The sequence below is a fragment of the Camelus dromedarius genome, chromosome 7 (genome assembly GCF_036321535.1).
Source record: "Camelus dromedarius isolate mCamDro1 chromosome 7, mCamDro1.pat, whole genome shotgun sequence".
Lineage (NCBI taxonomy): Eukaryota > Metazoa > Chordata > Mammalia > Artiodactyla > Camelidae > Camelus > Camelus dromedarius.
In genome coordinates this window covers 74815530-74828243 of record NC_087442.1, presented here as the reverse complement: position 1 = coordinate 74828243, position 12714 = coordinate 74815530, and the positions used below count along the sequence as shown (strand labels likewise).

Below are 12714 nucleotides of genomic sequence, written 5' to 3'. Positions count from 1 at the left end.
TCATATTTACTAGTATATATGTTCATTTTTTTTTTTTTTGTAGGACTCGCAGGTCTCTGGTAAGTCTTATAAGTATATGTGTTCAAAATATTTTTATTAGAAGCATTTTAATCACGAAGCCAGCACATGTTACTGCGAATCTGGTTAAAATCTGGTAGCTGCTCAATGGGACCTAAGGATTAAAAGAAAAGACAGTTAAAACTGAAGAGAAGAAAAGTACTTAGCTAACTTTCTGCACAGGGGAAATGGAGCCAGGCTTACCAACAGCAGCAACAGCTGGACTCTTATCATAAATATATTTGGTACACACTTCTCGAATTGTCTCAGCATTTATAGCCTGAGAGAGAGAAGACAGAAGCATTCAGAGCTTTTTGTGGTAGTACAGATAATCTATACCTGAAATGTTTTAGTGCTATAAAGCAAGATACGTATTTTCAGCTTTTGTAACATGGATCATTTCACTCAAGACCCAGTAGTGTCTAAGGACTACTTACATCAATTCTTGCTTCAAGCTCAGGGATGGGAATTCTTCTATTATAGCATAACATCTGCCTACCAATATCTTCGCAGATGGGGGTGGAACCTGTTTTAAAATGAAGGGAAAACTAAGTACTGGAACATAGAGTAACCAAATGAAAATAGGACTTACATCCTTATCCTTTTACCATCAAGCTGCAGCAACATGTTTGTTTTCAGAAGATTTTTGGCTCGTGCAACTTCACTTTCAGTGACACTGGTACACAGTCGCATCCTAAAAATCATTTGGAAAAATCAAATGTCAAGTAGTTTGAAAATGTTATGTGTTTTAGGAGCTAATGGCCTAAAGAAAAAAAGGATGCTGTATTCTACGTACTATACCACAATGTACAAGTGATTATGATTTTAATTTAGTAAAAAGTTGAAATTACTAATGATCTCAACAGTTAAGCAAAAGCTAAAATATTACTGATTATTTCCTTGGGATTGCTAATTTCTTGAAAACAAATGGTTAGCAGAGACAGAATATAAAGATACTTTGAGAAATGCTGTATTTTGAGAATTCACAAACCCCATCTGTTAGGATCTGACTTGCTAGGATATAGTTCAGTGGGTCGGTCACTGGTTTCTGAAAAGAATCCAGTTGAGTCTAACTTAAACCTAATAATTAAATGGATAATAACACCCTGAGTAGATTTAGGGAGATGTAAGCCATTTAAGAATGGTGTAGGAAAGGGATCAGAGCTAAATAAAAGCTTTCCAAGAAGCCATGGGCTTTTCTGCCTCTGTACCTTACTAGTTTTGACTAAAACACCACATTTTTTTCTTTTAGCAATGGCAACTTCAGATTCATTTTCGTAACATGGCCTTTCCAAGCCAGGTAACTTTTAAAGTTATTTTCTAAAATTCAAGTTGGTGTTTAAACATCTGTGATCTTTAAAAACATGGCAACAACTGCTACTGGTTTAGTCTTTTGATAAAATGCTAACTAACACCACCATAAAAAATAACCACCATCAACAGCGTAAAGAGAACTAGTCTAAAAGGTGAATTCTAAGCAAGATTTAAGCTATTTTCTTACCATTCTTTCTGAACAACAAACAGCATGTCTGCTACAGTGGCTGGTTCACAAACCATATAGATTCCCCATAATCCTGTATCTGTGTAGGAAGTGTTGAAAGACTGGAAGCTATGGCAGAGGTTGCCATGACAGGTGAGCTGGGCCAGCTTGCTGGATAAATTCTGTAGGGAAAGAAAATTGTCCAAGAGAACTGTAGACATACAGGTCCACGTTACCAGAAAGAAAAAAATATGTGAAAATAGTGACTGCTCTAAGCTGAGTATCTCAGTTTTATCCAGCAATATCTCAATAATAAAGCTAAAATTCAGTGAAACCAAGAATTATAGTTATTTCAGCAGCCCAATGCATCATTTCCAGAGAAATTCATAATGTTAAAATAGTGAATCCTTGAATTAATATAGTAGCTGTACCCACTTCTAAAATAATACATTAGTATTATCAACCTAATTTGTAGGGCTTTTGGCTGTTTGCTTAAAGACTTGAAATTATAATGCATGTGAAGCCTAAGATACTTATAAGAAATGTATTTTTTCAAAATCTTTGAGTACAAGTATATATATACATATTCTAAAGTAATTTCAGATGTACAGGATAGCTAACAAAAATAGTACAAAAGTCCCTTTTTTCAAATTCCTTAACGACTGTTATTTTACCACTTTTTTTGCTTTATCATTTCACATATTTTTCAACTGTTTGACAGTATGATGTGGATATGCTTTTTATCCCTATTTTTAGCATGCACTTCTGAAAAAAACAAGGAAATTAATCTCAGTACAATTAGGATATTAACTTTGATATAGTACTATTAATGAATTTATCTACTCTTACTCAAATTTTGCCAATATGATCAAAAAAATTTTTTTCCTTGCCCAAGATGCAATCCAGGATCAGTTTATATTTTAAATCAAAATTCATAGTAGAGTCCTATCTTCTCATTTGTTATGGACAATTACTTTTAAAATCACTTACCATTCCTCCTCCAAAAGAGCGATCCCAGTTGCCAATCAGTGTGTTTGCAACCATGAGACAGATTGTATCTGGATGGGCCCAACCAACAGCTTCAACAGCTATTGCAAGGTGTGCCAAAGGCATCTTGTCATCTCTCACTCGAATCTAGGTAAGATAAAGAATACAGAGCTCTAGGTAAGATCACCACTGTATGACATACTTAACAAGAAACAAATTCACCAGTCCCATTAATTGCAAAGTTAAAATGCTCACTATGATTCTCTTTTTGTTTTTTAAACATGATGCCTCATTACATTGTATTGTCTAATGTAGAAGAATTTCACCAAAAAAATCTCCAATTGAAGTAGTACAGACACAGCAATCAGATAATTACCTGATCAAAAAGGACTGCATTATTTCACTGGTAGAAATACTCTTTTGTCAGTCTGAATTTTTCTACTTAAACTTAAGCTAGTCTTGACATAACAGGTTTATTTCTGAACTGCCAGTGCTACAGTCCTATGCAACTGCCAGCATCAAACTTCCTTCCACATACTACTCTATAAGCACCATCCCTAATGAGGCTTAAAGATACAGCTGACAAGTAGCAGATTTTCTACAAGTTCTGGCTTTAATCACTACCCCCTACTGAACTTAGCTGGGGTGTTTTTAAAAGATTACTTTTATACCTTACAACAGAAAGCTGGGCATAGTGTCAATGAAAAAAGCACAAAAAGACCAAATTGTAATACTGGCCTTAAAAGCCTTACTTAGAAAAGAAAAACAGGTGGTTAAATATATGGAACAGGAAGGAGTACAAAGCAGTTGAGTCTGTCCTCAGTTTAAGCCTTTGGTTTCTAATATTTTGCTTCTGTTAGACGTGCACATTTTGTACACTCATTCATACATAAAACACGAGAAACCCAAAGGGTTAAATACTAGTTAAGGAGGTTTGTCCTACCTCACTTCCTGTGAACTTGCAGGGAGGCAGAGCTGGTATTTCTCCTTGGTGTGTGGACAAAGAGTCACCAAAATGAAACTTTGCTAACTCAAGCAGTTCATCATGGGAAACTCCTAAATTGAGGGAAAATACTTCATATATCTCGTAGAAGCACAATGTAGAGCACACAGCAAACTGCAAGTACTTTGGTTTACGAGCTCAGCTGGTATAATGCGATACCAGTTACACACGGCCTGCCTGCCCTCAGAGCCACTGAAGAGGAAGCTCACACAGCATACTTTTTCCCTGGTGTTTCAAGGATGAGGGTTGCACAGCTTTCTCATTATATCAGTTTGTGTCAGCACACCAATGGATTCACAGAGAAGAATAAGATAGCTTGAAAATACCATTTTTTCATACAAAATCATTATAGTAAAAGTCCTAGAATGCAAACTGGCAAAAAGTCACTTTTCAATTAATTTCTTTTAAAGTAGAAAAGAATATGGGCTCTATACAGCAAAGAGAATGAAGCGTATCTTGTATCAGAATTCAGAACAAAATAACTTCATATAAATTTCTGAATAAATCTATAGCTACCCAAACACTATTTGCCACCCAAAACTTAAGAATTAGATTCTATATCCCTTACTATCCAAAGAGGGACCCAAACAGATTCAGTCAGTGAAAGATTCTTACACAACTTAAAAGATGAATTTTGGCATGTACAAGTGCCTTAAATATCACCACAAGATTTTTTTTTGAATGAGATGTTCCATTGGAATATAAAAGCACAACTTACACCCATATTTTCCAAACGAATCTGTGGACTAAAATAAGACAGTAAATGATTGTATGTTGTTTCCATAATCACTATGTAAGGGAGCCACCTTGGATATCAATCCAGAGGGTGACAAAAACAATAGGAAGACCCTGGTGGTACAAGAGGACAAGCAGAGAGTGAAAAACTATGAACAAACACACAGTTCTCAGCACCTGAAAACCACTTCCACTGTCTTGCTACCTTCACCAATCGCCCTCCTGCTTAGATGTTCCAGATACTCAGCCCTTGCTCCAACATGACCTCTACTTCTGCCCAAAAGGCAGTGGAGCCCCAATTTTTTTTTAAATGAAGCTAGATCTGGCCTATTTTACTGATTTAAGATGCCACAGTTTATAAGACACATCATCACTTATGTACCAATAAGACAAAATACTAATTAATCTAAGGCTATCAATTAATTGTAAGATGTCCCAACTCTGGTGATGTCCAGATGAACCCATGAGCTATGATAAAACTCGCTGTGTCCATATGCCACCAACAATGGCAGAGACATCCCAGACAGCTTCGTAGTTGAGGCATCATCTAACAGTCTTCCTATTTCCAAGGCAGTTTCAAATGTTGAAGCCCAGTCAGGACCAGCCATTTTAGAAATAATGTTACTAAGTCAAGAGAATTTCAGAGCACGCTGTCTGCCATACAAAGGTAACATGACTGAGCTAAGAGCCACAATAACATGTTTGACATGCTTAACCCTCATTTTCACCTTCTCCATTATTCTCAAGTAATGAGCTCAAAGTCTACCCAGGGCAACTACAATTTCAATTTATTGTCATTTCTAAAGAGAAAAAAATTAAATTTACACAAAAGAACATTCCATGTATCTTCCCTTTATACCCTAAAAAAAGAGGAAAAAACAAAACTAGAAACCAATAAAATGTACTGTTTGCCTAAATTCAGACTGTCAGGAAATCTAGCAGAATCTAACATGAATTTTCTTTCATTCACTGGCTTCAAACATGTCCCCAGAGAAGCCTTGTTCTGATGCTACTTTCAAGCTCAAATTCCCATTAAACATTCTCATGACCTCCTACATACTTCCCCTTCCCAGTAATTAGTGAATCTGCTAAATGAATGGACAAATCAAGGAATGAATGAACAACCTGCCCATTCCATGCCTGACCAAGGATGAAGCTGGTTCTCAAGAAATAGGTTAAAATCTCAAGAGATTCCCAAACTGTAGAACACTATCTTCCAAATGTCATTATCTCCCACTTCACTCATTTGCCCTTTTCTTGCAAGTAAACTCCATTACGTATGTACACTTACGTACTGGATCCATAAGTTTTCCTATTAAAACTTTTTACACAGAGGAAAAGTCTGGTTCCAGTGCTCCGCATTCCCCTTCTACAGCACATTAAACAATTTGCTCTGTAAATAAAAATTCTTAAGACATCTCCCAACAGGATCAAACTGATAAGCACATCACTCTGTCTTTAAAAGAGTCATGGAAATTTAAATCGACTAACCTCCTGCAGCAGCAAGTACTATTCTTGGCCCCTTATAATGTGTGGTTATATAATCCACTAAGTCCTTGCGATTTATAGATCTGTAAATGGGAGTAAGAAGAGCAATATTAAAAGGAAATTTAAAAGCACAGATCTTCACATAATATACCTGATATTAAATTAGACCTTAAAGATATCCTAAGTTAAATGCTGTCAGAAATAGGATATATGTTAAAAGTATCAAAGAATTTCAACATTTTTATATGAAGAAAAAGATTTAATACCACCACTTGTTTATTGCAGAAATAGCTGAGCCAAACACCTGCAAGTCAGGTGGGGCTAAAACGTAGTTAAGTACAATTTCATTCAGATTACCAAGGGTAAAAAATTATTTTTGAAACATTTTTTGAATGTGAAATTTTCACAGTTCAAAATTTTTCTCATAAAGAAATCTGAGAATTATACCTACTTGATATTTTCAGTTGGTCCCAAAATTGTCCGTCCCAGTGCAGTATTTTGATAAGCTGTGGCATGAAGATAATCAAAAACAACTTCTTGTAAATTGGTTTCAACTTCCTGCATCTCTCTAAGGATCACTCCACGTTCACGTTCAATCTCTGCTTCTCCCAATGTGCTGTTCTGTATTATATCAGCAAGAATTTCTACAGCTAATTGAAAATAAAACATAAGAAGAAACACTAAGAATCTTAATTTTTGCTATTAACATTTATTAAACTAGCATCAGAAACCATGATAGTGACCATCACTCAATACTGACTGAATGATTAAACTGGGAAGAAATATTTGATATACATAAAAGGACAAAATTAAAATAAAAATATAAACTCCTGTGGTATAAAACAGCTTGGGGAAAATTCCTAAATTTGCCAGAAGTCCCCACAACACCTGTAATTACTCTGCCTACAACCACTTCCAAAATGCCATGGAAATCTACATACGCACGACTATATTGTTATCTATGAAAATTACAAAATAGAAAGTTATCTAGTCAGAACACATAGGTATGTATTTGCAGCAACATGAATGGATCTAGAGATTATCAAACCAAGTGAAGTGAGCCAAGAGAAAGACAAATGCCATACATCACACGTGGAATCTGAAAAAAAAAAGTCACAAATGAACTTATTTACAAAACAGAAACAGACTCACATAGAAAATAAACTTCTGGTTAACAGCGGGAAAGGGAGAAGGGATAAATTGGGAGTTTGGGATTTGAAGATATTAACTACTATATTTAAAATAGATAAGTTCCTACTATATAGCACAGGGAACTATATTCAGTATCTTGTAGTAACCCATAATGAAAAAATACACACACACACACACACACGTGTGTGTGTGTGTGTGTGTATAACTGAATCACTATACTGTACAGAGACTAACACAACATTGTAAATCAACTATATATAAAAAAAAAAAATCTAGGTATGTACAGTGAGTCCACATCACCCAAGTATTTACTACACACAGCAATAAGGTTACTACATAAAGTAGCCAAGAATCCTAATCTAAAATACGCCCCTAATGAACCACTTAGAGGATTAGTGTCCTCTCAAATATCTTTCCCCACTTAACTTAATCCCAGTGTCTATTCCCATCCATCTGATCAGTGTTAGCTAGATTCTTACCATTAGCAAAGTCACTGATAAATGATGGTCCAGTAGCGCTGGAGCAGTTGACATGTGAAGAAAAAGACAGGTACCCCAAAACAAGGTACCTGTGATTATCAAAGGATTAAAAGTGACCCTTGGGAAAATGGGTTGTTTTTTTTTTTTAGCTTAAATAAATTAAATTTTGAAAAAATAAAATTGATAGGAAAGAAGGTAAGAAAGAAGTGCACTCCAGGATGAGGAACCAGAATGTGCAAGTGCTATAAAGAAGCAAGTAAGTTCTGTTTAAAAAACAAAACAAAAAACCCAGCAGTTAGTAGATATAAAATCTGTTCTGGCTTATAGAAAAAAAAAAAAAAAATCCAGATAACAGGATAGAGAAAAAACCAAACCAGAACACAGTAGGCAGTAAAATTAAAATAATAAAAAGTTAAAAATGATTCACTACACAGGTATGACGCTGGAGGAAGTAATATCTGAATCAAGTGTCAGGGCCTGGTTTGCACAAGTCTTTCAGCCTGTAAGTATTTGGTATCATTTGTCAAATATGGAGAAAAATAATAAAAATAGGTGCCCCCTCACCCAGAGTTTAGTTCATTTTTTCACATTTCTGGGGGTTACTCTTTCTCAACAGACATAATGGAAACAGTACTAAATTATTTCTGAACTCCTGTGAAAATTACAAATCTGCCGTATATATAATAACAATACCTCTTGGCAAATCTTTAGAGAATGCTTTGGCATAATATACAGTCTGCTCTCTGGAGGTATAGGCATTGAGATGAGCACCCATGTTTTCAATCTCAAGTTCCAGATCTAATTGGGATCTCTTTTTGGTGCCCTGCAATAAAGGAGGAACAAAAATTATATCTTCCTTTAATCCTCATCTATTCTAAACACCTCAGACAATGAATATGAGGACATAAGCTTATGTTCATAAAGGACCAAATCTGATTTCTAAAGTATATCAGGCTTCAGAAACAGTGGTATACTTTCAGATGACCCTCACATCCCAAAAGAAAATCCTTGTTTCAACTCTACAGAGCAATTATTAGTAATTATTTCAGATAATTATCCTGAAAAAAAAGATTAAAAAATAATAATTTAAAAATGCCATACTATTGAAGTAGTTCTCCTTGCTTTAGAACGAGATTTGGTACTTACTTTTTAAAATGCATTTTCTTTAAGTAGTAGTAAGTCTTGTAACTTGCCTTGAAAGCCATATGCTCCAGAAAGTGAGCTGTTCCATTATTCTTCTCATTTTCATATCGACTTCCAGCATCAATCCAGAGCCCAACCTGAATGCATCAATGAACAATCAAGTAAAACACCATTTTATTTCTTTTTGGGGGAATCGGGTAGAGGTAGGGGTCACTCTCCTTCCCTTTTCTGACAAATGCTTTCCAGTCTTAACATTCAAGTATTCTTGACTTGAGTAAATTGACAGCATCTTCCTATGAACTAATTTAGAAATTAGTTCACCCAGGCTACTGCTGAGTGTTAAAGACACCTACTTGCCAGCTTCACTGAGGACCCAGATTCCTAGTCCAACATGTTACTACAGTCAATTAGCAAGGAAAGTAAAGAACATCAGAGACTGTCAGAAAATCTAGGTTCAAATACTGGCTGTGTCACGCATTAGCTGTGCCACCTTGGGCAAAACCATTTAACATCTCTGAATTTGTTTTTCAGTTGTAAAATGGGTGTGATCCCTGCTAAAAAGAACTATTTTAAACATCAAATAAGACGATATATGTTAAAAAAAAAAAATACCTGGCACAGAACAGTCCAGCCAAGATACCTCTCTCATTACTAGCAACACTAATAACAATACACGATACAGGAGGCTACAAGAACTGGATGTAGACGCTTAAGGCACACATGCACCAGGTATGGAAATATCAAGGAAGAGATTCACAAGTGAGAGTCGCCCGTCAAGGCAAAATAACTGCCACTATTTTCAATCACCTGCCAACTAACTGAAAAGCTTAAATGAAAACCGACAATTTGCTGTCTCCTAATGAGGGGTCAAACTGGTTGCCTAAGTTACTTACTGTGCACGTTGAGAGCCCAGAGTCTTCAGAGGCCACTCTGAGTCCGTTCTCCAAACGGGTTACTCGTGTTTCAGGAACATTCAGAACAACTTGTGTAGCAGCCTGTGTACTTCTCAATCTGTTCCCTCCAAGATATAATGACTGATTGGAGGTGAAGGGAAGAAGCAGAACACATCACTACCCTGACATGAAATGTTGATTAGAAAACCAAATCTATCGAGATTCTTTCTATAAAGTACCTTTCCTCCTTAACTTTTATTATTCCACTGGATCCACCCCTTTGCCTGGTTAGGAACATTCCCCAACCACTCTACTAAAGCCGACAACATGCCTAAAAACATGCCATTTCCTTAAGGAAAATGAACAGTTATTATTATCCAGGGAGAAGCTGCTTTCAATACTTCTCCTAGAAATGTTTAATATTCACTACAAAGGGAACAAGCAGAGTTGGGGAAAGCCAAGCGAAAGGAAAATATAAAAATACCTATACATAACGTAGAAATGATTAAGGTTTCCAGTATTCAAGAAAAGCAAAAAGTTTTGAAAAAGGCAGAAAAAGGCAGGAAGAAGGACAGATACTCAAGATATACTCTGGCTGACTGATTTGTTGACTCTGGACTATTCGCCCATCCGTAGTTTTTCTTCTACTTTATACGTATGTTAAAAGTCCCACAAACTCGAGAAAGCTAGAGTCCTCAGGGTAAAACCACATAAGACAACCTTTTCCTTTAGCTACCTCGGGGTTCGCAGGAAGTAGAGCTGAGGATGAATTCATGACGCTCAGTTTTAGGCAAAAACAAAACTCGGGCTGGATGGGCAGTAACCGTCTCATTTCTTAATTTCCCCCAATTTGCCACCACTGAGATTTTAGTAATCAACACGCACTCTTTATAATGAGTCCTGAGTAACTGGGGAAGGGGGCCGCTAACCAGGGTCATTCCACCACGTCACTGGCAGATCACGCGCTGCGGGTGACCAAAGCCAGCCCAGCCCCGGCGAGAGATAAGTGTCCCCGACCGCCGGATACCCCGCGGCTCGCGGATGAGAAGCCCAGACCCGCCGCTCGGGGTGTAAGGCGCCGACGTCCGTGGCCGGGCCGGGCGCCGTTGACTCAGGGTCGCCGCGCGGAGTCAGACAGAAAAGGCCTAGCCTGGCCTGGTCCCGCGCGGCAACCCAGACAAGTAGGGGGAAACTCACGCGCCCAGCACTGCCTCCGACCAGAAGCCTCTCGGTGAAACCCCAAAGCCGCCGCCGCGCCGCGGGCAACAGCAGCGATCGAGCGGCCGCAACCGCGGCCGCCGCCGCCGCCATCTCCTCTCCGGCAGGTTTGAAGGATGTGCTTCCGGGGTCGTGACCCGAGGTCGCAGACGAGAGGGCACGCCCCACCTAGAGGCGACGACGGGGATGCCACTCTAAGCGGTTGTGGAAGGAGTCGACCTGGACAAGTGGGGAGCCGTTTACCCTAAATAACACGGATTAGGGAGTCTGAAGAAGCCCCTGACTTAGCAGTTACTTCGGTCGCCTACGACGTGCACCGCACAAATGTAGAGGAGTCAAAGGTAACCTGGTGCCACATATTATCCCATTTGTGGCAGAAACTATTTGGAAAAAGTGGTATAAGATCCATAACTCACTGTTCTTAGAGGAAGCATCCAGTGGGAGAGACGTGCTCGCGCGGAGAGGGGAGGGAAGCAAGTATCACTGTTGACCCCCGTTCTCTCACACCTTACAGTCTGGCTCATTCCATCCCACAGAAATTGTTCTTGGTGAAGCCACTAATTGTTGAAAGATGGATACTTCACAGACCTTATCTTACAGTCCTATTGGCTGAATTTGACACGGCAAGTCTCAGTGAAATTTTTTTCTTCAGTATATCTTAAGAGCTCGTCCTCCTCTTCATAGTCCCTTCTTCTTCACCTTCTTGGACAGCTCTTTATTCACAGATCTCTTAGTGAAACTAAAATTAGCAAGCACTGTTCCATGGTGCCATCCTTATGCTCATTTTACAGATGTAGAAACTGAGGTAAAGTACTTTGCCCGAGGTCAAGATACTTTAATAACAGGCTGTCTGGCTCCAAAGTCTTTGCCCTTACATACCACACCATTTTCCCCTAAAAGTTAGTGTTTCCCGGGATTCTGGACCTGGGCCTGGGCCTCTTCGACTGCAGACTCACCCTGAGGATTTCCACTTTCACCTGAGGACTTTGCTGTCCGCCCAGCCAGGCCTTTCTCCTGAGCTGCAGGCACACTTAACCACTCAGTGACTACACAGCTACGCTTGAATATCCCATTGGCAACTTGATATCAGTTTGTCCAAAATGCACTTCCCTCTTGTCCTAAGTCTCTTCCTGTATATTCAATTCAAAATAGCCACTGTTACCTCCATTCACCAGACATCCAAACCAGAAACCCGAATTTCCTCCTCAGCTCCTCCTTTTTTCCACTCTCAATATCCAATTGATACACCCCTTTCCTTCCTCTTGAGTCTGCTCCAGCCCCACAGTCATAGTTTTTTGCCCAAGGGATCTTTTTAGAATGCAACTTTTTAGCATGGCAGTCCCATTATATCTCATTTTTTTTAAAAAAGACTCCAAATCCCACCATCCAAAAATTATCACCATTAACATTAGGGTACATTCCAGGCCTCTTTCTCTGCACATAAATGACTAGAAAGGTAGAATGGATGGATGCTTGAATGGATAGATAGCTATACTGATTGAATAGTTAATGGATATTCTTTAAGAGAATGGGATGATACAATAGATGCTATGTTTATTAAATAGCTCAAGTCAAAAACAGTAATAACATCATATGCTGATGAGGATGCAAAGAAACGAGATCTCTCCTGCATTGCTGGTGGGAATCTAAAATTCCAGAGTGATACAATCACACTGAAAAATAGTTTGACAGGTTTAAAAAAATTAAATATGTGCTTACTGTACAACCTGGTGATTGTACTCTTGGGCATTTATTCCAGAGAGGTGAAAATATCTACATGAATATTAACAACAACTTTATATTCATGATAGCAAAATACTGGAAACAATCCAAATGTCCTTCAGTAGGTAAGTGGTTAAACCAACTGTGGTGCATCCATACTATGGAATACTACTCAGCACTAAAAAGGAATGAACTCTTTTTTGTTTGTTTGTTTGTTTTTTTAACATTTTTTATTGAGTTATAGTCATTTTACAATGTTGTGTCAAATTCCAGTGTAGATCACAATTTTTCAGTTATACATGAACATACATATATTCATTGTCACTTTTTTTTTTGCTGTGAGTGAACTTTTTTTTT

At 38.0% G+C, this 12714-nt stretch overlaps 1 protein-coding gene across 1 annotated transcript; it reads right to left on the bottom strand.

The window, feature by feature from the left end:
- Positions 1 to 77: 77 nt before the first annotated feature.
- On the bottom strand, positions 78 to 10744 carry PMPCB (peptidase, mitochondrial processing subunit beta). The gene is made up of 13 exons (XM_031454734.2): positions 10615 to 10744; positions 9418 to 9558; positions 8575 to 8661; positions 8075 to 8204; positions 6202 to 6400; positions 5754 to 5833; positions 3468 to 3580; positions 2528 to 2671; positions 1559 to 1719; positions 666 to 751; positions 495 to 583; positions 262 to 337; positions 78 to 172 (listed from the first exon to the last, which is right to left on the bottom strand). The coding sequence occupies exons 1-13, from the start codon at positions 10726 to 10728 to the stop codon at positions 108 to 110; spliced, it is 1485 nt and encodes a 494-aa protein (XP_031310594.1). The 5' UTR covers positions 10729 to 10744; the 3' UTR covers positions 78 to 107.
- Positions 10745 to 12714: the final 1970 nt, after the last annotated feature.